At 44.4% G+C, this 27,967-nt stretch overlaps 2 protein-coding genes and 1 long non-coding RNA gene across 4 annotated transcripts in view; 1 reads left to right on the top strand and 2 right to left on the bottom strand.

Annotated features, from left to right (window-relative positions):
• The window catches only part of LOC147112076 (cohesin subunit SA-2), a 137,645-nt gene extending 131,963 nt beyond the window's left edge, over positions 1-5,682 (bottom strand). For both annotated transcript variants that reach the window (XM_085999588.1, XM_085999587.1), the window contains exon 1: positions 5,594-5,682. The gene's annotated coding sequence lies outside the window, so the exon portion shown is untranslated. The remainder of the gene's footprint in view (positions 1-5,593) is intronic.
• On the top strand, positions 583-10,591 carry LOC147112075 (uncharacterized). The gene is made up of 3 exons (XR_015079811.1): positions 583-8,395; positions 8,842-8,917; positions 10,402-10,591. It is a non-coding gene; the product is annotated as an uncharacterized LOC147112075 (long non-coding RNA).
• LOC147112074 (uncharacterized) overlaps positions 10,577-27,967 on the bottom strand; it is a 21,054-nt gene continuing 3,663 nt past the window's right edge. The window contains exons 2-8 of the mRNA XM_085999594.1: positions 25,350-25,468; positions 24,542-24,602; positions 21,994-22,061; positions 20,980-21,082; positions 14,889-15,007; positions 12,885-13,030; positions 10,577-11,576 (exon numbers count right to left, since the gene is read on the bottom strand). Of these exons, the coding sequence (XP_085855720.1) occupies positions 11,471-11,576; positions 12,885-13,030; positions 14,889-15,007; positions 20,980-21,082; positions 21,994-22,061; positions 24,542-24,602; positions 25,350-25,468 (722 nt within the window). The 3' untranslated portion in view covers positions 10,577-11,470. The remainder of the gene's footprint in view (positions 11,577-12,884; positions 13,031-14,888; positions 15,008-20,979; positions 21,083-21,993; positions 22,062-24,541; positions 24,603-25,349; positions 25,469-27,967) is intronic.

The following is a 27,967-nucleotide window of genomic DNA, read 5'->3' as shown; positions in this document are numbered from 1 at the left end:
TAGGCAACAGAAGGCACGGCCACCAATGGTTGAGTGATTAAAATCAGGGATCCTCAAGAGGTCAGAATTAGAAGAGCGCAGATATCTCGGGGGGTTGTGGGGCTGAAGGAGAATACAGAGATAGGGAGGGGCGAGGCCATGGGGGGATTTGAAAACAAGGATGAGAATTTTGAAATCGAGGCGCTGCTTAACCAGGGGCCAATGTAGGTCAGCGAGCACAGGGGTGATGGGCGAACGGGACTCGGTGCGAGTTAGGACACATACAGCCGAGTTTTACTTACAGTGCCTCCTTAGGGTCACCTGCAAACTTGGACGTACAACTTTGATGACTTTCCTTCATCAAAGTCATTAATATACATGGTGAAAAGCTGCAGCCCCAGTATAAACCCCTGGAAAACACCACGTACCACTGTCGGGGGGAGATTGAAGGTAAGGGGGACGGAAACTGGAGGCAGAGGGAAGAGATCGTAGGCTGGGGGGAGGGTAACTGAGAGCGAGGGGGGAGAGCGGAAGCCGAGGGAGGGGGGTGGGGATGCCAGTAGCAGGAATCGGGGTGTGGAGTGGGGGTGGTGAGCGCAGCAGCCAACGTTCTTTCAATGTGGGGTCGGGATGAGCACTCAGGAGGGGTATATTTCAAAAGCTTACCTTGTGGCTAACAGGCAGTCCCAAGGCAAACCAAACTTGGCGTGGGGCCTCAATGGGCGTGGGCACTGCACGCACGACAACTTATTTTGCTTTCCCAATAGGGCGGGCGGCGCACTTCTGGCCGGAAATGTGCGCACGCTTCCCGCCCACCATATTGGGGGATTAGTAGATGGGTGAGCACCCAGAAAAACTGCCACTGCACGCCATCCATTTACATCCATAAGGAGCAATGTTATGGTGTTCAGAATCTCTTCAGCCTGTCTTGTCTATTCACCCCACCTACTTCACTTCTCTTTGGTAATACTGTACTCTCAATCCAATTATAACAAAGACGTTTTCAGTGATTTTTCAAATGGTCCCACAGCATCATTGTGTTCACAGACCATTCCTAGAACCAGCTCATTTTACAGCAAGGGAGGGGGCCATTTGGCCCATCGTGCCTTTGACGGCCCTCTATGGAAGGGCCATCCACTCAGTCCCATGCCCCTGCCCGTTCTCCGTACCCTGTTATTTTTCAAGATGGTGGGAAAAGTAGAGGCAGGGATTTTCACCACCCCCCAACCCCCCAAAAAAAACAATCACTGGAAGGAAGGATATGCCGGAGAAAGTATTTGCAAAAATGACAGGCCAAAGTGTCAGTACACAATGGAAGTGTGTTTTACAAGGAAATGTTGCAGCAGTTTGTTGAGAAAGGTATCCACAGTGAATTTGATTGAAACAATGTGTTGTCTGTCAATTTTAGAGAATTTTCCAGTTGAATAGCTGGGCGTCGCTCAAAGGCAAAAAACTAGTTGGGTAAGTGATTTAGTTTTACACTCCCTGATGATGAGGAGTAACAACCCCGATGTTAACCTGCCTTTCTCCTTCTGACACTGACTGGCCTGCTGCGCCTATCGAACTGTTCTGTTTTTAGTTCAGATTTCCAGCATTTGTGAGTTTTTCTTTTTTTTTTAATCTTTCCTTCTCCGTCATTTCTCTGATGATAAATCTGAATCCAGTATTTTCTTTTCTCTAGCCAGCCTATTCAAACACATGAATGTGTCCAAAACTAGAGGCCATAAACATAAGATGGTCGCTAATAAATCCAATCGGGAATTCAGGTGAAACTTCTTTACCCAGAGAGCGGTGAGAATGTGGAACTCGCTACCACAGGGAGTGGTGGAGGCGAATAGTATCGATGCATTTAAGAGGAAGCTAGGTCAACATGAGGGAGAAAGGAAGAGAAGGTTCTGCTGATAGGGTTAGAAGGCGTAGGGTGTGAGGAGGCTCGTGCGGAGCATTAACCAATTGGGCCAAATGGCCTGTTTCTGTGCTGTACATTCTATGTAATTCTATGTAACGTCTCTTCCATCAGCTGTCAAGTTCGGCATCTTCAGTATGTTACGTAGAAAAGGTTAATCCTACAGGAATGGTAAGCAATTAACTCTAGATCATCTCCAACATACAACTCTTTTTCCTAATAACTTTTAAACAAAGTTATTGCATCAACAATATATGTTGTCCATTTCATACGTTATTTCATACGGGATCTCTGAGCCCCGTCCCGAGGCGCAATCTTATATAAAGAGTTGCGACCGGGGTTGGGAGGCTGGAGGGGGGCTCATGCGGGATAGGCCTTGGATTTGGAGTAGGAGGGGTGCAGTGGGGCAAAGTTCATGGGGAGATGCAGCTTCTCAGCTCCCTCTCCCCAGTAATTCCCTCCACCCTGAAAAGAAGCAAACGAATGTGACTGGTCTTTCCACTGACACCAAACATTATAACACAAATGTATCCAAAGGCCCTGATACATCTATTGCCATTGTTGATATGGCGAGATGAAGTAAGGTGGGAGGAGGCTCGTGTGGAGCATAAACACCGTCTTAGACTTCAACCTCCAGCGGGGAATATTCTGCAGAGACTGATCATGAAACTTGTAATTGAGAGACTAACTGATAAAAGAAAGAAAAGGAAGACTTGCATTCATATAGCGCCTTTCACGACCACCGGACATTACAAAGCGCTTTACAGCCAATTAAGTACTTTTTTTTTAACTGTAGTCACTGTTGTAATGTAGGGAACATGGCAGCCAATTTGCACACAGCAAGCTCCCACAAACAGCAATGTGATAATGACCAGATAATGTTTTAGTGATGTTGGTTGAGGGATAAATATTGGCCAGGACACCGGGGATAACTCCCCCCCTGCTCTTCTTCGAAACAGCACCATAGGATTTTTTAACGTCCACTGAAGAGAGCAGACGGGGGCCTCGGTTTAAAGTCTAATGCGAAAGACGGCACCTCCGGCAGTGCAGCACTCCCTCAGCACTGAACTAGAGCGTCAGCCTAGATTTTTGTGCTCAAGTCTCTGGAGTGGGACTTGAACCCACAACCTTCTGACTCAAGAGGCGTGTGTGCTACCAACTGAGCCACTGGCTGACTAAATGATGTAGAAGATAGGAGCAGGAGTAGGCCATTTGGCCCCTCGAGCCTGTTCCGCCATTTAATGAGATCATGGCTGATCATCCAAATTCAGTACCCTGTCCCTGCTTTCTCCCCATATCCCTTGATCCCTTTAGCCTTAAGAAATATATCCAACTCCTTCTTGAATATATTTAATGAATTGGCCTCTACTGCCTTCTGTGGTAGAGAATTCCACAGGTTCACCACTCTCTGGGTGAAGAAATTCCTCCTCATCTCAGTCCTAAATGGCTTACCCCTTATCCTTAGACTGTGACCCCTGGTTCTGGACTCCCCCGCCAGCGGGAACATCCTTCCTGCATCTAGTCTATCTAGTCCTGTTAGAATTTTATAAGTTTCAATGAAATCCCCCCTGTAGAATATAATCAGGCAGAAGGACACAGCAGAGATTGAAATGGCAGATTGCAAAATGTACTGGAGAGATGTGAAATGTACAGTCAGGGTGGTAATACAGACATGCCAAGCTTCAGCACATCACTGCTGTGTCAGACAAGATGGGGACCAGCAATGGTCTTGGTAAACACCGCCACCAACTCAGCAGAACGATTTCTTCCGAGGCTGGTTAGTAGGAGTTTCTTTGAACTAGGTATAAGAGAGTCTTCTAGAGTGAAGTTGTGGTTTCCATCCACAAGACTCTAAAATACTAAAAATATCAATGTAATGAAATGTGTTTGGCTTGCCTGTATTCGTTTTGCACTCATGTATATTACCCTCCCCCACACGGTGTATAGTTTCACTTCCTCTTTCCTGACTAACCTGGAATGTTCCAGGTCTTGGCTCTTGGCTCCACCCCTGACTTCTCTTACATAAAGATCCCAGGATCTTTATCACTCATTCCTGTGAGCCAGTCAGTGTGTTGAGATGTTAGCTCTGATCTTAGTGATTAAAAGCCAACTTGTTAAAGTTTATAACTTCTAGTTTTGTGGTTATTGAAGGCACATCAATCAATAATCAGAATTTACTGGCAGTATGCACTGCCACCCCCACCCTTCCCGGAAAAGAAATCTTGTGCCTTCCGCGCTCGCACACCTCCTTCAGAAATGTCTAAATTCATCATCACAAGCAAAAAACCACGTCCGTTTTTTCAGCACAGTACAGGTTTTAGAATATTTGGTATGCCTGCAGCCAAAGTTAAGACCACCTCGAGTCCCAATGCGCCCTCACTAACTACGTGCCGTGGTCTGTCAGGTAAGCAAGGGTTTGAGTTACACAGAGAAACAGAACAAATCACGGAATATAATCCTCTAAACATTGGTAAAATTTGTGGAAGCCCATCTAATAAGAGCAGAATTTCACTTATTCAGTCAACATAAAGCAGTGGCTCTGGTATGGTCAGTAATCTTTAGTTGAGTTGTCAGATTTTTTTTGGGGGGGGGGGTGTGGACTGGGTCAGTTTTTTTTTGCTAAATCTCTCAGTTGTCATGTACTTTCTTCCACACTCGACAACGACCCTTCCTGATTCCCAGTTTCCAATCTCTCTGCACATGACATTCAGCAAAAACGTCTATGGCATTTCAAAATCGTGCCACACCAATTACTTTGTTCTATGAAAGGCACATTTATAACGTGCCTTTCACAACCTCAGGATGTACCCATGAGCTTTGGAGAACTCCTCCTGTTCTTCTTGGAAACAGCGCCATGGGATCTTTTACGTCCATCTGAAAGGCCAGAAGGGGGTCTCGGTTTAATGTCTCATCCGAAAGACGGCACCTCCGACAGTGCAGCGCTCCCTCAGCACTGCAATGGAGTGTCAGCCAGGATTTTATGCTCAAGTCTCTGGAGTGGGGGCCTGAACCCACAACCTTAACTCTGAGGCAAGAGTGCTACCACTGAGCCACAGCTGACACCAACTGTAGGTGCTTAAAAAAAAGACACTTGTGATGTCTGAAGACTTGTTGCAACGTGTCAGAGAGCTGGAACCAACAAAAGAGCAACTATATATATTATGTAATTATAAATATCGCAAATTATTATAAATATCAGCAATTTAACAAACTGTATGCTGGATGAAGGAAGCTTGGAAGTCGATGTCAATATTAAACACCATCTCCTACCCCACATACAAAGTATTCAGACAGTAACAGTGACAATCAAGATCCTAAATTTGCAACTTTTTCAACTTCCCTGACACTTCAACCTAACCTCGACAACCTCCCGCCCCACGCCCGCTCTCATTGGCTGAAGGAATTTCCCTTCCCATTGTTGAGATGCAACTGCGCGTCTCCTGATTGCCCGGCCCGCCTGTCCATCACACCATCAGGTTAGGTTGCGCTCTATTTTCGCCCCTTCCCCTCCCCCTCCCCCCCTCTGCTCCTGTCCCAGTCATTCGATTTGACATGGGTGCGCGGCCCTACATCTGCAAAATACACACACACACACATAAAAGGTTCATTAGGAAGGCAAAATACGCCACAGTGGTAAATGCAATGTTATACAGGGATTGCATTATTGAAATCGCATCACAGTAAAAGGAAAAGCAGTTTAATTACTACCGTTTAGAAATGTCCTTTCTTTTTCAACGCCCAGTTCTTCTTTTCTGCTGCTGGCGAACAGACCCACACTGCCATCTGGTGGCCCTGCACAGAGCAACGAACGGTTTTTTAAAAATACATTTCCGCAACTCTGTCGCCCCCTGTTGCATAACTTTATAATGAAGTTTAGTGTTGCTGCTGTAAATAATTTGTCTATTTTTTATTCGATCCTGGGATGTGGGCGTTGCTGGCAAGTCCAGCATTTATTGCCCATCCCTAATCGCCCTTGAGAAGGTGGTGGTGAGCCGCCACAGTGCTGTTTGGGAGGGAGTTCCAGGATTTTGATCCAGCGACGATGAAGGAACGGTGATATATTTCCAAGTCAGGCTGGTGTGTGACTTGGAGGTGGTGGTGGTGTTCCTATGTGCCTGCTGCCCTTGTCCTTCTAGGTGGTAGAGGTCGCGGGTTTTGAAGGTGCTGCCGAAGAAGCCTTGGCGAGTTGCTGCAGTGCACCTTGCAGATGGTACACACTGCAGCCACGGTGCGCCGGTGGAGGGAATGAATGTTTAAGGTGGTGGATGGGGTGCCAATGAAGCGGGCTGCTTTGTCCTGAATGGTATCAAGCTTCTTGAGTGTTGGAGCTGCACTCATCCAGGCAAGGGAAGAGTATTCCATCACACTCCTTACTTGTGCCTTGCAGATGATGGAAAGGCTTATTTTAAAAACTATCAGAATCTCTTGAAGCAGAGTTCAAATTTTTTTCTTAAAAAAGGGAATTAGTTGCTTGAAAAAGAATACTTGTTTAAAAGAGCAAACTTGTATTTATATAGCGCCTTTCACAACCTGAAGTTGTCCCAAAGCGCATTACAGCCAATTAAGTACTTTTTGAAGTGGAGTCACTGTTGTAATGTAGGAAACGTGGCAGCCAATTTGCGCACAGCAAGCTCCCACAAACAGCAATGTGATAATGACCAGATAATCCGTTTTAGTGATGTTGATTGAGGGATAAATATTGGCCAGGACACCGGGGATAACTCTCCTGCTCTTCTTCGAATAGTGCCATGGCATCTTTTACGTCCACCTGAGAGAGCAGACGGGACCTCAGTTTAACATATCAGAAAGACGGCACCTCCGCCAGTGCAGCACTCCCTCACTACTGCACTGGAGTGTCAGCCTAGATTTTTGTGCTCCTGTCTCTGGAGTGGGACTTGAACCCACAACCTTCTGACTCAGGAGTGAGAGTACCATCACTGAGCATTGTCCCCACAATCATTGTGAACAGTCCAGGCTGACAGGCCTACTCGCATTCCCTTTCCAAGCTTTATTATGTTCTTATAAAATAGTGGCACGGGAACAAAAACACCATCCACCATATACAAACAACATCTTTATTCACAGTCTTGAAAAAATAGCAGTTGTCCTACTGTAAACCTTTGACAATTCACAAGATAAATAAAAAATACTTGCTGAAATTGTGTACTTTCCTCTCTTTTATATAGGAAATTCCACTTTTAAAGTATGTACCACATAACTAATAGTACAAGTGCAGTAAAACATGAAGAAGTATCATAGCTATTTTGTTAGTACAGAAATGCAAATGTTAGGACCTATAATTTTGTTTTTTAATGCTACACTTAATGTATCACCTAATTTACCTGACCCTCCACCGTGCCCAGGTAGCTGACCCCCACTGCCTGGGGTAATGCCCGCGGCAAGTTGCTCGTCTCCTCTGGCCCCTGCAGTTCTGGGCCTCCTCCTCCTCTCGCTGCCAACGCCTGCTACGGCCGTACACTGCTGAAAAGGAATCCTGTGTACTCTTCACTTCTGTCATTGCTGTGCTGTTACTTTGAAATCGTCCCTTCCATTGATTTAACCACCTGCAGGTCTGATCTGCAATAAATAACGCTCGGCTCCTGCGGCTGGCGAATGCTGCACGAGTTTAGCTGTGCTGACTTTTAACAGGGCCCCGTTACCATTTTGTAAAATTTAATCAAATGTTCGCTGACCCAATTTTGGAGGTGAAGGAATGCTCAGAACAACCCCAGGACGTGAAAAAAAAACGTGAACATTTTCTACCGATTTTACACCCCTTTCTACTGGCGGTGGTCGAATTTTGCCAGAAATTACACAGAAGAAAATAAGGCTATTTGGGCAGAATTTTCTCCCAATTTGAATGAACTAACAAAGGTGCATGACCTGACATCAGTGTTTGCCTCGACAAATCTCTCTTTTATAAAATGTAGGCGCATGCAGACATTCTGATGGATATTCCTAATCTTTTGAAAAGAACTTACACGCAGACTCAAAAAAACAGAAATAAAGGCAAGAGCAAGCAAACTTGGCCCTGCGTTTCTGTTATGCGTCTCATACCAACCAGAAATCTGACATCAAGTAAAATCAAAAGTTTAGATTTAAGCTCATTTAATGTCTTAATTGTTTAGGGAAATACTCAAAAACCATCAGATCTAAAGTTCCATCATCGTAAGCCTCTAAATTATGCTTGGAAACATTAAATTAGAGCAAGAATCTCAACCAAAAGCCAACTTGCCTTTCGCTTTCATGTTCTCATTGGCCTATTCGTATTTCCATCAGATTTGTTTTTATTTCAGGTACCCAGTGTTCACAGTATTTCTTTCTCTCTAGGCAATATATAAGCTGTAATATGCTGGGGCTCTTCAGCATCAGTAAGAGCTGTCTCAGATGGAAAGCACCCACTACGGTCCCAGCCAGTGAGGTTTAGTCATCGTCGTAATGTCAGGACGCATGGCAGCCAAACTGCACACAGCAAAGGATTCCACAAAGAACAATAAAATACACGACCAGGTAATCAGCTTCAGTGAGGGTGGCTGAGGGATAAACGTTGGCCAGGACACCGGGAGAACTCCGCCGCTCTTCTTTGAATAGCACCGTGGGGTCTTTTAAGTCCGCTATAGTTTTAACATTTCATCCAAAAGACGGCACCTCTGACAGTGCAGCACTCCCTCAGTGCTGCCCTGAAGTGCTAGCCTAGATTTTTGTGCTCAAGTCTCTGGCGTGGCGCTTGAACCCACAACATTCTGACTCAGCGGCAAGAGTGCTCCCATTGAGCCAAGGCTGACACCTGGCGCTCATCGGAGCTATAGAAGGTACTTAACGGGATAGAGAGGATGAAGAAGAAACTATATTTTCAGATATGTCAGGAGAGCAGAACAAGAGAGCACAAGGTTCAGGTTGTGAAAGGCATATTTATGACAGACATCAGGATGTTTTCTTTTTTTTTACACACGCAGAGGGTTATCAACAGCTGGAGCAGTTTGGGAGACCAGGAGACTGGAATTATTTACAGAACAGCGGGATGCCATAATGGTAAGTAAGTATTCTGGAAAGATGAGATCAATTTGGCTGAAGGCATTTCTTCATCCAAACCCATGTTGTGATTAAATTGGATATAAACAATATTGGAGAGAGGAAGGGGGCATCGTCACTGACTAATTGCTTACAAATGAACCTCAGATGAAGAATTTAAGTCATATGTGCCTGCATAAGCATTTGGTTATCAAATTTTGCTTTGTTGTGTATTTTTTCCATATTAAAAAAAAATTGTTGTTAAAACATGTTTGATTGTTTAATGAGATCAAGATCAGGAATGGTCCCAGCTGCCACAAATAAAGCCAAGAAATGGTTTGCTATCCCGACAATAGTTTACCCTTTGTATGAACACGTAGGTCGTAGTAATTAGAACAGAAAAGATTTGGGCCTAACAATTCGGTTGCTTTGTGCCTCCCGTTAGCACCCTAAGAGGGCCCGGGCGGGGCGCTGCCAACACCCCCCCACGAAATTCAGTGGGAGGTTAGTGGCGGAGGTAACCGTTAGTGCCCCGCGGCGCTGCGCCACCGGTGATGATGTCATCGCTGTGCGCAGCGCCCCGCTCGTGCCCCAGCCGCGATCTTCGGTAGCGCCCCCTGACTTACCGCCGGACGCTAATTAAAGGCGAGGTGCCGGACGGCCATTTTTGTTGCTGGCCACCTGCCAGCATCTGCCCCCTCTGCCGTCCCCGTCCTCCTGACCGCCCCCACCCCCCCCTCATGGAGTGCTGGCTGTGCTCTGTGAGCCCAGCACTTCTCTTTTGCCGGCACTCCGATCCCCGGGTCGCACTGCGCAAGGCCCCTCTCCTTTAAGAAGGGGAGGAAAGCCTGCAGTATCGCGGCGCGTTGTGCCGCAGCACCACATAGTGCCACGATATTCCCTCGCAGCGCCCAAGAGGGAGGTGGGGCGCTTTCAGTAGCGCCCCGCTTCCCTCTTGGGGCGCTACCGATGAATTTCGGCCGCGGGGTTGCTAATTTTTTCGGGGCATCTTGTGAGCCTAATGCTACTGATGTTTCACACTACTGGGGCACAGATTTAAAGTAATTGGTAGAAGGATTAGAGGGGAGTTGAGGAGAACCTTTTTCACCCAGAGGGTGGTGGGGGTCTGGAACTCGCTGCCTGATAGGGTGGTAGAGGCAGAAACCCTCATCACATTTAAAAAGTACAGTACTTGGATATGCACTTGAAGTGATGAAACCTTGCAGTGCTACGGACCAAGAGCTTGAAAATGGGATCAGGCTGGATAGCTCTTTTTCGGCCGGCACAGACACGATGGGCCGAATGGTCTCCTTCTGTGCTGTAAATTTCTATGATTCTACTCTGCGAAGAGTTGAAGGTTTAGCATTGATCAAAGTTAAAATCCTCCCAAAGCGTGTGCTAACTTTTGTTAGGTTCTTGTCGGATGCTTCATCGAAGCGGAGCATCATATACCAGAGGTAATAACTAGATGTAAATAATGCTTCTCTCTCCATTTTGTTTTGCAGACCACACACCTCAGCATGACCTAGAAAATTGTAGAGGAGTGGGCAACCTATTTGTCCACCATCCCCCACCTGAGAGGAGGCTCTCTGAGACGAGGTGGTCAATACTGGAACGAAAAGAAAAGCAGAAATGGAGAAAACCAGAGTAAATGTCAAACGAAGAAGAATTTGAGCATTAAAACATATCATTTTACTCCATTTGTTTTAAATCATTACCTGGCATAAAATGATGTTCACCTGGTCTACAACTAGCGGGTTCAAGACCAATTATATTTGTGTAGCTAGATAACTATAATAATGTTTCAAACCTTCCTCCGATGGCTCAGTTGGAACTCAGTCACACAAGACGGCAAAGTCCCAGGTTTGATCCCTGGTCCATGCTGAATTAGATAATGTCAGCCAGGTTACCGAAAGGAGTGCTCAAGGTGCTCTGTGTCCTTGGGCTAGGAGGTGGTAAGAGGGGAAAGCAACCAGGATCCCTGCTCCTGATTGCCATCCAGTGACTCCTGTTGACAACAGCAACAGCATAAACTCGCATTTATGTAGCACCTTTAACCAGTGTTCACTCTAAGCTGCGCTTCGTTGCGCGGTATTTCCGATGGAAAAGCTCGTGAGCGGCACCTTGCAGATTACTGCGCGGCTGCGCACGTGCGGAGCTTGGAGGGGAACATTGCCTCTAATGTAGTAAAACGACCCAAGGCGCTCGAGTGTGGGCACGTGTGTGTGTGTGTGTGTGTGTGTGTGTGTGTGTGTGTGTGTGTGTGTGTGTACAGAATCAAGCTCAGCTGCCATGCCGCCCCCACCCCCGCCGACAACAGTCATATAAACTGGCGATATTCAACATCTATACTCAATCACAAAGAATGCATATTTGAGTAAGGTAACAGAGGCACCTAAACCAGTATGAGCTAGCACCTTCAGAAGAGGAAAGAAAACAGAGAGATGTTAAGTTTTTTTTTAAAAAAGTGCACAACTAACTGTTGATTTGTTTCGGACTGATGTTCAGTGCAGTATTACACATACTATTACTTCAGTTCTTTCGCATCCTAAAGTGTGCTTGTGCACGTGAGCATTATCTCAGATTCATAACAAAAGACATGGCCAAAGACAGTTCTTCAGTGAGCTCTTCAGGAAGGGTAGACACAATTGAAATGATACTGCGAGTAAGATAGAGTATCCTGAAAGAAGAACAAGTTTTAAACAAAGATTAGCTCAGTATTAGCTATGGCATTTTTGAAATCATTCTTTCTTTATTAACAATAATGATTCCCCCACGAGCTGTAAACTCTACCTCCTCCGAGGATTTGTCTGATGCATCAGTGGGTAAACGTACTTTGTGCTGTGGCAGCTTTGAGCCCCAGCTTGTGCCGAGTTGCCTCATCTCAGCCAAAGCAACCTCAGTGTCCTTAAACTGGGGCTGGGCACAAGTCACAGCTGCGATGCCTATAAAATCGAATAGCCCGCCAATACCCGCTGACCAGGCTTAATGATGAATAATCACCATTTGGGCAAGTACTGGATGCCTGTTTGGCTCCCGCAGCTCACCGGTGCCAGTTAAATGAGATCTGGGCCTCAAAATGGCTCCGGCCTCTTCACCCCAGAATGGGCAGGCTGACGGTGCGCTCCACCGATAGGCCACCCTATAGTCAGGAGAGAAAACTGGCAGAGAGGGAGAAGCGAACAAGCACTAACTGAGTTTTAAAAGTAAACTCCAAACATAATACCCAATAGTACCAGCATTAATTCCATTTTCAAATCGACTTGGAACTCACTGAGATCAGCTGTTTGGAGAGATTGTTAAAAGACATTATAAAGACTTTTAACTAAGAAATTCTGAAACATCTCTTGCCCAGGAGGACCTTTTCCAATTGGTCTGAAGCAGCTTTGGCAGATCTGCCACATAAGATGATCTGCTTGGTTGACATATTCCATGGATTCAGTTCCAACTGGCTGCTAGTCATCTCTGTAGGGACTGGCTCCTGGTGCTAGATTCCAATCCAAGTATTCAAACCAGAGGAAAAGACTTGGTATTGATTAGAACACAAGGCCAACAAGTAGCAAGCCTTTGATTTAGTTCAAGAAGCATTTAATTCCTTTGAAAGTTCACTTCCAGCCAGTTAGATATAGACCCATAGAATAAGTCATCCAAATGGATCTTACCTGGTCAGGAGACTTGAAATAGCACATCTCCTGAGGCTAATTTCAAACGAGCATCAACTGAGGTATCCTCCCCTCGGGTGGGAGATTTACAAAGCAACCTTTTTTTAAAAATAGTCCTTCAAGAGCTGGAGATCTCTCATATATTCAAATTACTCCATCAACCCACCCAAATGATTTAGCAGCTTTCTGTTACCAGACAAGTATGTTATACTGCATTCTAACATTAATTATAAAAGATTTTCTTAAAATACTATTCCAGAATACATCAAACAAACATTTCCCCCCATCATCTGTCAAAACCCTTGGTTGCTGCCAGTCTTACTCACCAGTTTATGTAATGGTACGGTAGCACAGGCTCCTGCTCAGACCCTTCGCTAACAGCCAGTCCAGATTTTAAAGCTTTGAAATTAGCTTCAATGTCTCTTTTTAGGACATCCAAAGTAATATACCCACTGAAATAATTTAGAACTTTCTAGAAGGAGAAAATAAAGATACTTTAAAACTAATGAAAAACAGCTCTCCTTTGTTTGCCCAGTGGACAGTGCCATCACCCAGTGTAGTACTGAGCCATGCAGAACGGGAGATTCCAGGTTAGATTCCTGGCCTCTGCAGCATTAACCTGCTTTTATATTGCCATGGCGGGGGAGGGGGGGGGGGGCGGCGGTACTTGCACTGCTGGTTTCCAAAGTACGGATCTTGCACAACCGGCAGAAATTGCAAACTAAACCTGTTGGAATCACGAAGGCCAGAGTCCATGGAGACCCGATTAGAAACAAGTCCTTTTGAGCACCAGCCTCAGTAAATCCAGTAGGTTTATACTGGGGTTGCCACCAGTTACATGAGATCTGTGCTTCGGGAATTTTCAAGACCGAGATCGATAGATTTTTGATGGGTAAGGGTATCGAGGCATATGGAACAAAGGCGGGTAAATGGAGTTGAAGTACAGATCAGCTATGTTCTAAATCAATGGCTCAAGGGGCTAAATGGCCTCTGGAGCCATGTTCGTAACAGGTTGCACAAAGCTCAGCGGTGTTTTATTCCTGCGTCATGTTGTAAACATCAGTTAGCCCAGAAGCAGCACGGGGTTTTTTTAAAATAAAGGAATGCCTCTCTTTTTAATTGTGTCTGTTTGCGAAGAATTTGCTTCTGTCGCATCTAATGATTGGACAGCACTAATGTTGTGCAATGTTTTCTTAAAAGCACATGAACCATATATTTTTGACAGCAGATTTGACAGTGTTTGACAGCATTGAGGTGCTGTCAAACACTGACAATCACTGTACAAAGGTGAGCCCTTGCACCCAGGCTCTCCAATGACTCTTTCCTTAGGATAAAACAGATGGCAGCTGCAGGTGAGGGTACAGAAGCGATCTGTCACTTCTCCCAATGAGGTGAGGCCACACAAACACTTCAAAGCTTGTCACCTACAGAAAAATCTAAACACATTAAAAATGACTTTCTCAACATTTCCTTACCTCTGATACTCACCAGTGTCCCATTGCATCCTTCACACCACTTCTGCAGCTGTCATCTATACACAAACATAACAACAGACCCACAGCACGCCTCACTTACCCTGGTGGGGTTCCCCGACGTCGTGAAGCCCGCAACAGAAGTCTAAAAATTGGGAAAAGCCTCTTAACTGCCTGTTAACTACCTCTCCCCGCCACTCGGAGTCAGGTCCTTGCACAAATCGGGGACTCGACTCCCGGGAAGATTGGTTGGAGCCGGGTTGGGAGCGGGTTCGGGACCAGCTCCCATTCTTTTTGATTTTCCCAGCAGTCCTGCCTCCAAACCCGCCTCCTCAGGGCTGGTAAAATCCAGCCCATAATCTTTGACTGCCTCCTTTCCCAAGCCATCCTCATTCAGTGTAACATCTGGGTTAGTGGGCTTTAACAGCCAACAGGAGATAGAAGAAGTGAAGTAATTCTCTCTCACTTCTCTTTTCCCCCTCCCCCACACACATTCTGCCACTTGAAGATAACCCAGTTGAGAATCATTAGGGGAAAAAAATCACCAATAATGCAGCAGAGTTTATTCATAGCCCAGGTCTCTTGCATGTTTTGTTGATAATTATTAAAGGCCCAAGATTGTGGTTAAACCTTCAAGCACAATCGCACACACCTGATATTTTACATAATCGCTGGACTCTTTTATTCCTTTGTGGAATCCGTCACGGTTATATTTATCTCAGGAGGGAGGGAAGGGGGGAAAAGGAAGGAAATACAAGCAATATGATAAAAATGCTTGATGATGCATCACATAACGGACAAAGTGTTGCAAGGACAATTTTTACAGTGTGCCCCAAGGTTAAGCAAGATGATACTCACATACAAGACTGAAAGCTGATGTGCGATGTACTTGTGGCTTCCCAGATGCTGCACATCATCTTCCAACTGCTGGCTCAAAACCAAGAGCTGATTTAGTTTCCCAATGTGGGAAAAATAATCTGCATCGAAAGCACAGACAAAGCAGCTTTAGTCTTCTGCCCTCAACCTCCTACTTGGTGCAATACAGTCTGGCTTTCTGGAGGGGAAAGGCAGCTAGTGGAGAAATAGGAAAGATCACCACACCAAGTAGATTAAGTGGAGCTATACACAAAACTATTGATCATGAATTTATAAAGTGCAACCCGTGTATAATAAAGCTTTGTTAACATAGTAAAAAAAAAGGTTATTAAAAACCTAAGAATTTAATTAGAAAATAAGGGCTAGGGATTGTCAGGAATAGATTACAATTAGTGCAAATAGTTTTAGGGCAGGTAATGTGTTGCATACCTACAAATGCAGACAGAACAAACCCAATAAGTAATTAATTAGATATTCATAATGCAGTGTCCAGAAAAGTTACATTTTATAACATATACACACAATTTAAATAACAAAGGCAGGCATTCAAATACCCTGATGTGTTATAAACTTCATTTTAAGAAACTGTTATTCAAGACACTTTTTTTAAAATACCACCATTAGTGCACGGGCAGCATCCAGGTTTGTTTTCCTACGCACAAGTGACATTTTTTCCCTGCTATTCGGGATCCTGCATGCTACGCACCATTCCCTGGATGAAATGTGTGTAAATGAACTGTTCCCAGGCACCTTTACATTTTCTTAAGGGCTCAAAGGGAGACGTGTGACCTCCATGCGCCACTCTCCAGTTTGACTTTTTTTTCCTGCCACCACTGTTGGAGGGTGTAGATTCTAGATCGCAAAGGGAGGGACTCCAGCTCCATACATTTAGGCGTTAGTAGAGACCTAATGAAAGCTCAGCAGCCCCACGAAAACGGAAGCCCCCAATGCCGTCAGCTCTCTGAAAGTCAGATCCTTTATGCTAACGAGTGTTGTCAAAAGCAGGAGTACCTCAGGCCTGTTGTCCACGGTACTCCTTGCAGCTAAAAGGCTTTGTAACCAGCTGTCAAGAGGAGCTTAACAGCAACCATGGGCAATGCCCATAGATTTTCTTTAGTTCCTTGTGTGAGAAATGTACCTCTCTTGATACAATAGAGCATGATAGTGTTGTGGAGTATTTTAAACCAACACTCGACACAAGGTTTTAGATCGATAGTCACGTCATCTTTATTGCACCGGTGGGGTAACAGTCTGCTCTGTCTTAGCCAGACCTTTCCAAATTGTTACAGAAAACACTACATTTTTATACATTACAATAAGCATGGCCACCTCATGTTAAATTCAGTCCTGCCACCTGATTGGATCTTGGCCCATATGCACCTTCACGGATTGGTTATTAATCTTAATATAAACATGTATAAGCTGCCTCCTCAATCAATCACTCAAACTGCTGAATGCTAATTAAAAGATACCTTGGAATGTAACCCAGGTAATAAAGTTCTTAGGGCAGTTAAAATGCTGGACATCCAGTCTCCATTTAATTGTTTTATATCTCTCCAAAGGTCAGCTATCTTTGACCGCATCTTTATGGATGTGGTCTTTCACGTTAGTCCCTGCCCTTACACTATTCAGTGAAACTGCCAGCGATATCAGTTTAACTCTTTCCCCACTGCAATAGAGATTGAGAACGTATTGGGCGAGCAACCGTGAGTGCAAATCCGTGCTCGGTCCGACATTATTAAACTAACGCAAGCCATTGTGTGTTTTTTTAATAATTGGTGAAATTAAAAGACGGTGAAGGTTTATACGAAATAAATGGGAAAAATAAGTTACTGTTAGTTATTAACTCACCTGAATGCAAAACCCTCACAGCTCTTCATACACGCAATAAAAAGAGCCATCTTTGACGCAAAAGCTATAGAAACCATAGGGTTGAGTTTCAACACTAAATAAAAATTAAAATAAAAAAAAACTACAATTTAATAAAATGAAATAAAAAGCACCTTAAGCTGTTACTAAAAAATTAAAACCAAGAAAGAAAAACTAATAACACTCTTTGCTGCACAGCATATCTGAATATTGGCCCAGTAATTCCTGTCACAACGCGTGAGTATGGACGGGGTACTCACGCGTATGCCCAGAGGAATTGCCGGTTTTCAGCATGCACAGCGCATGCACTGCAAACCGGCATTTCCTGTCCTCTGACCCAAGGGGTTAAGAGGCAGAACGTGTGCGACTGCACAGGCAGCGCGTGCGCAGTGAAATTCCTTTTTTTTTCCCCAGAGTTGCCCGAGTGTAAAGGCCTCCGGTTTTTACGCGTGGAAAAACCAGACGTAAGTACTTAGTTTTACAGGTAAGTGGGCTTTTAGTACAATTTAGAATTTTTTTTTCCACAGGTTTATTATTTTTAAAGAATTTACAGTAAGGTAAGTTTAGTTTTAGACCCTATTTTTTAAAAATTTATTTTTTTCAAAAAATTGATTAATTGTTTAAAACATTTTTAAAAACTTATTTATAGTTAATATAATCAGTGGGATGTTTTTAAAAATTTTATTTAAAGTTTAAGTAGTGTTTTGGCAGCCCATACTTTTCATGAGTTTGACAGTTCTTACTCTCAAACTCATGAATGAAGTTTCCCCTCCCCTGATTGGCTGCACAGTGCTCACCTGATCCCAGCCGGCACATCGCACTAACTACGCCGCTGGATCAGGTCAGCACAGCGCGCCGACAGCTGAACCGGGCCAGTGACAGGAAATGCAAGCAGGCCCGGGCTTCAGATGTCGGCGCGCCGGGTGAGTGCACATCGGGGGCTTGCACGCGCGGCAAGCACCCGATCCTAATTTCAGGGCCAATGTATCACGCTTTCCATCCCCAAACTTCTCAACCACTGTGCTGCCTCATTTCAAAGCCCACTGCAATACTGTCAGTCGTGTTTCTCAGCGGTTCATTCGGCTCAGATATGGCATTTTAAAATGTCAGACACCTTCATGCTGAAGAGAGATGGTGTTAGCTGAATTAAGAAACTTTGTACAAAAGCAAAATACTGCGGATGCTGGAAATCTGAAATGAAGAGAAACACGCTGGAAATACTCAGCAGGTCGGGCAGCATCTGACGAAAGCTCATTGACCTGAAACGTTAGCTCTGTTTCTCTCTCCACAGATGCTGCCTGGCCTGCTGAGTATTTCCAGCATTTTCTAAGAAACTTTGTATTCAGGGTCTAATGAAGGACAGTTACATCTATATTAGCATTTTGAAGCACAGAGAAAACACTATGGGGTCGATTTTCAGTGTGCCGTGAGGCGGGCTTTTAGGCGTGCGGGGGGGCTAAAATCCCGGATTCGGGGGTCCCGACACCATCCCGCCCAAAACCCGCCTCCATGTAAGTTTCAAAGGAGGTGGGTACCCGCCCCGCACTGGGACCCGCCGACCCGAGGCAGGAAGGGATTAGTGCCAATTAACTGCCTGTTAACAGGTAGTTAACAGGCAGTTTTTAGCCTAATCCCTATTTTGAAGGTTGTCGTGTGGGATTCCCGACGGCTCCAAACCACGCCAAGTTAGAGGAGTCGGGCCGTCAGGTTGAAGGACTTGGAGGGGTCGAGATGTCGGTGTTCAGGTGAGTGATGGGTGCATGAGTGCAAAGGTAAGTGTGTTTGGTGTGTCTAAAGTGTGTAAAGAAGTTTAAATGACCTGTACTTACCTTTACAGCCTTCCTTCCTCTAGGTTTCGGGAGTCCATCATTCAGCCGGCACAGAAAGCAAAATGGCTGCAATCTGTCAAAAGTGACAGCCTGCAGCTTTCAGTGCCGGCGAGATTTCTAACTGAGTCTGCGTAGAAGGACTCAGGTTAGAAGTAAGACTGTCAGTGTTTGACAGCTTCAAACAGCTGTGAAACACTGATATTTCATCTGTCAACACGTCTTGACAAATGAAATTTCAGTCTGTGACGTCACCTGTTGCTGGGTGGCCCTCAATTGGCCTGCTGAGCCCGCTGGGCAGGCTCAACAAGGTCAATCAAGTTAAAATCGCGTGGATTGGCCGCATCTCGATGGAGGCGGGACTACAACCCGAAAGTTGTAGTCCCGCCTCCTTCCCGACTTCTGAATGAAAATCCAGCCCTATGTTTGTTAAGTCAATATTCAAAGGAGGTAACAAAAAATAAGGTAGCAAACAACCACTTTGCATTTCTTGCTACAGGTAACGTGAACCCGTTTAGGATTTTTCTAGACACTTTGATCCCTATTGTATATTATCATTTCATTCAACTCCATTAACTAAAATTAAAATGCTTTTGAGGTCTTTGTAAGGATTTTGATCCTGCTCTGCTTCAGAGGAACAAAAGTTAGTACGATTGCAAGCTCGTCATAGCAGAAGGATGAAGAAGAACTGGAAAATATAGTAACACACGCGCAACACAATTGAGTGCTTTACAGATTCTGGTGTCCAGAACTCAGTTTATCTTAGTTTGACATGGAAACCCCCAGGATTAAGTTTATAGATCCAATTTCCCTGACCTTTGCTCCTGGGAAAAACCTATTTCCTGAGTGCAGAGATTAGAAAGAGAGAGCTGAAACCTCTTTCACTTGGTAATACTGTACTGTTCCTTCTGATATTTTTTGAAATGTTTTCCTCATAATCCCTCTTCGCTTCCCTTATCCTGCTCTTAAAATCTTTTCCTATTTACTCCTTTATTTTTTTTTTTTAATTCTCCTTCTAGTCCTCATAAGCCAACAACCTACAGACACTGTGGCACCCTTTCCCTAGCTCGTCCAGATAAATTGAAAGCAAGCAATCTGAAATGGAGCAATAGGTGTGGTTATTAACAGCCCAGGCAGCGGCTGATTATCAAGCTGGCCATAATGATCCATCCCCTTTCCCTAAGCATATTTCGTACAGTGCAAAAAAGAAAAACAATTAAAGACAAAGAAAGACGTCTTAACTCTTCACTTGAGCAAATTGATCTGATGGCAGTTAAATGTTAGCTGACTGTCATTGTTATATGCCTCCCACCCCCTACCCGCAAAAAAATCTCTGCGCTCCTGTCACCAGCACACATAATGGCCCAGAAATTCGGGTCTCCGCAGGTGAGTACGTACGGGGTACTCACCCGTAAGCCCAATGGAAGTGCCGGTTACCTGCATGCACTGCGCATGCGCGGGAAATCGGCACTTCCGTTCCCCTGAAAGAAGGGGTTCAGAGGTCGAACGTGTGCGCAGGAGAGGCTGCGCGTGCACATCGAACTTACGTTTTTTTTGCAGGTTTTCCCGGGAGGGTAAGTCTCCAGAAGTTAGACATGTAAAAAGCAGTCGCAAGGCCTGCTTTTTACAAGGTAAGTGGTGAATTAATTAAAATTAAAACATTTTTTCCACAGGTTTATTATTTTTAAATACTTCAAAGAAAGGTAAATTTATTTTTAGCCCCATTAGAAAATAAAATTATTTTTTTCAAAAATTTAAATTGTTTAAAATAGTTATTTCATGTAATTTATAGTTTATTTTAAAAATGTGATTTAAAAAAAAAATTATTTGAAGATTTAGTGATGTTTTGGGGCTTATAGTATTTATAGGTTTGACAGCCCTTCCTGTCAAACTTATAAATGAAGCATGCCCTGCTCCGATTGGCTCCCCATGGCCCACGTGATCCCAGGGGACGCATCGAACTAACTGCGCCCCTGGGATACGCAAGCACTGCGCGCCAGCAGTTGGAGGAGGCCCAGGATCGCAATTCCACGGGGGCCCACAGCACAACGGCCGGCGCGCAAGGTAAGTGCAGGTCGGGGGCTTATATCCGCGGGAAGCCCCCGACCCGAATTTCTGGGCCATTATATTTTTATTTAGGTCATGTTCCACCATCATTGTCCCATTGTTGCATTTTAACTGCAAAACCTCTCAAATGTGCACTTTGCTCTACATTTCGTAATTTACTTAATGTTAACCCATTTGATATGATGTCACAGTTTTTCGGCAGAATTAAAAAGAGGATATAACCAAAATTGTTTGGAGCAGTACATTGGCACAGGTATCAGTTATTTGTTGAACATACATGAATGCATCAGGACAGGGGAAAGCATTCTTACCATCCACAGGAGGCCGTTCTAGCATGTCAACGGGTCTACCATGTATCACAAATATTTCAACACGGGGAAATAACGTCGACAATCCTTGAGAATCCAGATAGTCCTGTAAAAGACAGTTTACACTGTGCTTTACAGACTTCTGAAAAGGAGGCTGCATAGCAATAATACAGCAATAGCACCCTTTAGAAAACGTTTTATAATCTAGACTACATTTTTTATAGAATGGTAAAATCGATCAAATTCTTTTCAAAAACAGCTTGCATTTAAATAGCACCTTTACTGTAGACATATGTCTCAAAATTGCCCATCTCCTCCAGCCCTACAAGTTACCCTCCGAGATCTCTGCGCTCCTCCAATTCTGGCCTCTTGAGCATCCCCAATTTTAATTGCTCCACCATGGGCGACCGTGCCTTCAGTTGCCAAGGCCCTAAGCTCTGGAATTCCCTCCTTAAACCTCTCCGCCTCACTACCTCTCTTTCCTCCTTTAAGATGCTCCTTAAAACCTGTTTGACCAAGCTTTAATATCGCCTTATTTGGCTCTCGGTGTAACACTCCTGTGAAGCGCCTTGGGACGTTTTACTATGTTAAAGGCACTATATAAATACAGGTTGTTGTTGTTGTTCACAGACCTTTCCGTTATCATCACTGGTCATAGAATCATAGAACAGCACAGCACAGAAGGAGGCCATTTGGCCCATCGAGTCTGTGCCGGCTCTTTCGAAGAGCAATCCAGTTAGTCCCACTCTTTCCCTGTATCCCTACAATTTTTTCTCCTTCAAGTATTTATCCAATTCCCTTTTGAAGGCTACAACTGAATCTGTATCCACCACCCTATGAGGCTGTGATACCTAAATCCTAACCATTCATTGCGTAAAAACTCGGTGAATCAGGGCTGCAGCTTGACGTACTTTAATGCAAATATTTTTCAACCAACTAAACAGATGCCTAGACAGGAGCAATATTGCACACCACTCTACCAGTAATTAGAGTTTTAAAGATGGTAAAGCACATTACCTCCAGCTGTGGAACAGGGTCTGGCAGATGCTCCAGATATTGTTTAATTCTTTCAACATAATCTACACCTGTATGAGAATGAAAGAACAATTTGAAAAACAACTAAGCCAGTTGTTGAATTCCAATAATATCATCACTACTCCCTGGTTAAGTATTTAAAAATAAAGTATCTCTTCAGAATTAAATGCTTTCCCTTTTGGGACCTGGACTGAACTCCAACTCAGATTGATAAGATGAATGTCTTTTCTGTCACTGTAAGAGTCCTATATGAAATAGATTTGAATGATCACGACTTATTTCTCAGTGGACATGGAGCCACAGTAGAAAACTGCCCCAGATTAGCAGTCTTATATAGGGGCCACAGGATGGCTGGTATTGAAAATGGAAAAATGTTACACTGGTGCAATACAGGCTACTCGCCTGCATCTGGGGCCGAGGCACATTATTGGAACAGAGTTGAGGGAGCATTACTCTGTACGTAACTTTGCTATACCTTGCCTGGGAGCTTTTGATGCTGACAATGGGTATGCAATGGAGGTCAGAAAAACTATTTTCTTTTTTTGTTAGTCTATCAAAACTTCATACAGCTTCCAGTTCCTGCCACCCCTCTACCCTACATAGATATGGCTTGTTTCAACCGCATATTTCTTGGTAAAAGATTTAGGGGACTAAATTCGGTTGATTTGCGCCCCCAAATTTTTACCCCTTAATTGTTATGAAGGCAGCAACAAAGCATTAATACCCTTCAAAAGGCCATTGGGACCCAAGCTAGGCATAGGGGTGAAATTGGTCTTGGGTGCAAAGCAGGTAATAGCAAATCAGCTCCGATCTACAACCCGTCCGCATGAAGTCAATGGAAAAGATAGTTGGGCGGCGTGTAAAACATGCTGCTGTTTCATTATCGACAGTTTTGTGCTACTACCCAAGACCATTTCACCCCCCGTGTTTCTGCAGCCAGGCCTCGACAACCATACATAAATAGCAAATAGGAAACATGGCTTTCTTTAAATATCAATTTTCACTTCATAGACTTTGTGTCACAAATATGATGAATTTTTTATAACAAATATTTTAACATAAGGCCATTGTAGAACATTATCCTGGACTATTCTTTTGAGACGGCTGTGGCTCCACTTATCCCAACTAAACAAATTGTTTTTATGTAGTCCCAATGTAACAGCTTTTCCTTACCCGGGTAATTTTATTATTCTAATATTCAAGAGTGTGCGTTGGTTCAAGCAAAGGATTGTTCACCAGGCTTTGTTGTCAAATAATAACCAAATCATAAAAGCTGCCACAAAATAAAATGGCTATACTTTGAATACAAACCGAACACCCCCACCCAGGGTTCACTAGATAAGGATCGGGAGTTTAAATCCTTGCCAATTTTTCCTTCCTCTATCGGGGCGATGAGGTCAATGGAAACATACCACCCCTACCCCCTGGCTGTGATCAGCTAACTGAGTGCACCTCCCTTTCACTTTGAAGTTTTTTTTCTTGCTTCCTTTAGGTTGCTCTGTACTGCTCAGCCAAGATGGCAGAAATGCAAGCTGGCTCCCAGGCCTTTGCCAATGCGACAGCATTTCAACTGCTGGGGAAGGTACAAGAGCACTGCAGGTTAACGCATACAGCAGTTTTCCTTCCCTCACACTCTGTGGAAAGTGACTCCCCTCTACTGAACACGCTGGGCAAGGTTTTCACCTTGTGTGTTTGCCCGCACCCCCCACCGCCATTTATTATAGTGGGCAAGAAAATCATGGGCTGGCGAGCACACATATGGAGTATACACGTAGAAAACCCCAATCATTGCTTCTTCTCCCTTCTTCTTCGCTGAGGTTGGTGACTCACTATGGAAAACGAAGGATGTAGGTCTACCCATTACCACCCTACATCACTGCAATATGCCAACCGTCTACCCAGAGTAAGGCATGCACAACAGAATGCAACTGCAGTTAGTGTGATTTTATGCAAGACATTTTCTTTTGAGACTCACAAAAAGGAAAATTAGCACAATCATAAGAAAACCCTAGTCTAAACTGCTTAAATAGATGGGAGAAGTTAAAGCTACCTCAATTTAGAAAGCAGCAACAGAAAGAACTCTACTGACAGTGAAGTATCATTAATCAGCAAATCAAAGGAGACTGATGGGTTGGACGCTCCTCCTCCCAGGTTAAGCAGGCTGCATGGCAATTTCCCTCTCTTTTTTTGGAAAAGAAAATACAATGCTGGACGGGAAAATAACAGCAAAATAGAACCAAAAGCCCCCACCACAGTATACCATCTTTTAGACCTTTCTCCACTCTTTATTTTCACCGATGAGCCCCTGTCGACCCTCATCTTTCGCCTTCTGTCCTGTCTGCCAAAGATCACCTAGTCTTCCTTACTAGTTTCTCTACTCCTAGCAGCCTGTGGATGACTACCCTCTAGAACGCCTGCTCCAGAAACCTTCTGCTGGGACAGATAAAGACGTCTCAAGTTGGGACAACAGAAACCACACGTTAACTACAGTATTTTTTTTCATTTAAAAATCCAGAATTACTGTACCTACCTCTCATGTGAAAAGACTCTGACTCGACAGGGCTCTTATCCTCTCTGAGCTGTTCCTGTAACTAGAATAACAATAGTTTCTATTAGTCCAAGGGTAGTACAAAACTTTCCTAGTTCAGAATAGAAAACTGTATTACTCAAGTAATAATGCACAGCTACCTGTACTGTACCAGGGAACTGAACAATATCATAAGAAGTAGGAGCAGGAGTAGGCCATACGGCCCCTCGGGCCTGCTCCGCCATTCAATAAGATCATGGCTGATCCGAACCTAGACTCACGTCCACTTCCCTGCCCGCTCCCCGTAACCCCTAATTCCCTTATCAGCTAGGAAACGGTCTATCTCCATTTTAAATTTATTTAATGTCGCAGCTTCCACAGCTCTCTGAGGTAGCAAATTCCATAGATTTACTACCCTCTGAGTGAAGAAGTTTCTCCTCATCTCAGTTTTGAAACAGCAGCCCCTTATTCTAAGATTATGCCCCCTAGTTCTAGTCTCACCCATCAGTGGAAACATCCTCACTGCATCCACCCGATCAAGCCCCCTCACAATCTTATATGTTTCGATAAGATCGCCTCTCATTCTTCTGAATTCCAATGAGTAGAGGCCCAACCTACTCAACCTTTCCTCATAAAAAGTTTCCTACAGAGTCCCAAAAATCATACTGAAGTAAAATAACTTTTTTTTTTTAAGTAATGAGTCACAATTAAAACTATTCTAGCAAACTTGTTTTGTAGCTAGTGTAATTACGGTCAGTCATTGATTGCCACAATCATTGATCACGCCACATTTAACTGACAGATTACTTACTTGATGTACCTCTGCCCGGATAAGGAGATCAAGCTGAAAACAGAGAGACCAGATCTCCACAGCCACTTGCTCACTGCTTAGTTGGATGGGTTGAAGGGGTTTCTTAATGTTAACATCCACTGGACACAGGGGAGACAACACATCACATGTTATTTCATAGTTATGCCAAGTTAACCTGTAAAACACAAAGAGAAAACTGAACCATTGAATTTAATTTATACGATTTCATTTTTTTACTGGATCTCCTATTCCCCCCTCCAGATTTCAACTGTCTCAGCAAGTCAGTCCTAGATATAAAAACTTTAATAAAATATTGGCAATGCACTGGATGCTTCCAAGTTTCAATGCACTGGATGCTTCCAAGTTTAGCCTTCACTCAGTGGAAGCACACCCACCTCTGGGTCAGAAGGTTGTGGATTCAATCTCCACTCAATAAAATATTGGCAATGCACTGGATGCTTCCAAGTTTAGCCTTCGCTCAGTGGAAGCACACCCACCTTTGGGTCAGAAGGTTGTGGATTCAATCCCCACTCCAGAGATTTGAGCACAAAATCTAGGCTAGCACTTCAGTACAGTACTGAGGGAGTGCTTCACTATCAGAGATGCTGTCTTTCGGATGAAAAATTAAACCAAGGTCCCGTCTTCCCTCTCAGGTGGACGTAAAAGATCCCACGACACTAGGTCGAAGAAGAGCGGAGTAGCTCCCCTGGTGTCCTCTTCATAGAATATACTAACATATCTTCCTTTCCTGAACTTCTCTATATCTATCTCTGGGTATAGGCTGTCCACTGACATCTATTACATAGATACATAGATACATAGAAGATAGGAGCAGGAGTAGGCCATTCGGCCCTTCGTGCCTGCTCCGCCATTCGATGAGATCATGGCTGATCCTTTAATTCAGTATCCCGTCCCCGCCTTCTCTCCGTAACCCTTAACCCCTTTTGCCCGTAGAAATATATCTAATTCCCTCTTAAATATATTTAATGAGCTGGCGTACACTGCCCTCTGTGGCAATGAGTTCCACAGGTTCACCACTCTCTGAGTGAAGAAATTCCCCCTCATCTCTGTCCTAAATGGTTTAGCCCTTATCCTTAAATTATGTCCTCTAGTTCTGTTCTCACCCGCCAAGGGAAACATTCCTTCTGCATCCAGTCTGTCTAGACCTGTCAGAATTTTATACACTTCTATGAGGTCCCCTCTCAATCTTCTAAACTCCAGTGTGTACATCCCTAAACTACATAGTCTCTCCTCATAGGTCATTCCCGCCATTCCTGGTATCAGCCTGGTGAATCGCCGCTGCACCCCCTCCATGGCAAGAACATCCTTCCTCAGATGAGGCGACCAAAACTGTACACAGTACTCGAGGTGTGGTCTCACCAGTGCCCTGTACAGCTGCAGCAAGGTATCCCTGTTCCTGTATTCTAACCCTTTTGCTATGAAGGCCAGCATACCGTTTGCCTTCTTGACCGCCTGTTGCACCTGCATGCTCGCCTTCAGTGACTGGTGTACAAGAACACCCAGGTCTCTCTGTACTTCCCCCTCTCCCAATCTATTGCCATTTAAATAATAATTTGCCCTCCCGTTCCTGCACCCAAGGTGGATAACTTCGCACTTGTCCACATTATAGTGCATCTGCCATTTATCCGCCCAATCGCCCAGTCTGTCCAAATCGCTCTGGAGCTTCCTGGTCTCTTCCTCTGAGCCCACCCCCCCTCCTAGTTTAGTGTCGTCTGCAAATTTGGAAATGCTGCATCCGACTCCCTGATCCAGGTCATTAATGTAAATTGTGAACAGCTGGGGGCCCAGGACAGATCCCTGTGGTACCCCACTTGTTACTGCCTGCCATTCAGAAAATGAGCCGTTTATTCCAACTCTCTGTTTTCTATCTGACAGCCAGTTCCCTATCCACGCCAAAACTTTCCCCTTTATCCCATGAGCCTCAATTTTCCATGCTAATCTTTTATGTGGGACCTTATCGAAGGCCTTTTGGAAGTCCAGGTACACCACATCTACTGGCTCTCCCCCATCTATTCTACCAGTTACTCCCTCAAAAAATTCCAATAGATTAGTCAAGCACGATTTACCCTTTGTAAATCCATGTTGACTCTGTCCTATCCTGTCCCCATTTGCTAAGTGCTCCGCTATTTCATCCTTAATGATGGACTCCAGCATTTTGCCCACAACTGATGTAAGGCTTACAGGTCTGTAATTACCTGCTTTTTCCCTACCCCCCTTTTTGAATAGTGGGGTAACGTTAGCTACCCTCCAATCCATCGGCACTGTTCCCGAGTCTAATGAATTCTGAAAAATCATCCTTAGTGCATCCGCTATCTCTAGGGCCACCTCCTTCAGTACCCTAGGATGCATGTTATCAGGCCCTGGGGATTTGTCCACCTTCAATCCCTTTAGCTTCCTTAACACCATATCCTTAGAGATATTGATTTGCGTCAGTTCCTCCTTTGCCAATGTCCCTATTTTTCCCGATATCCCAGGGAGGTTTTTTGTGTCTTCCTTCGTAAAGACTGACCCAAAGTATGCATTTAGTTGATCTGCCATTTCCTTATTTCCCATTATATATTCCCCCGTATCTGACTGCAATGGACCAACTTTGGTTT

The sequence above is a fragment of the Somniosus microcephalus genome, chromosome 10 (genome assembly GCF_052327205.1).
Source record: "Somniosus microcephalus isolate GS21.2 chromosome 10, FLI_Smic_1.0, whole genome shotgun sequence".
NCBI lineage: Eukaryota > Metazoa > Chordata > Chondrichthyes > Squaliformes > Somniosidae > Somniosus > Somniosus microcephalus.
Note: the sequence above shows the minus strand (reverse complement) of the source record. Positions and strands in the feature narration are given on the sequence as shown.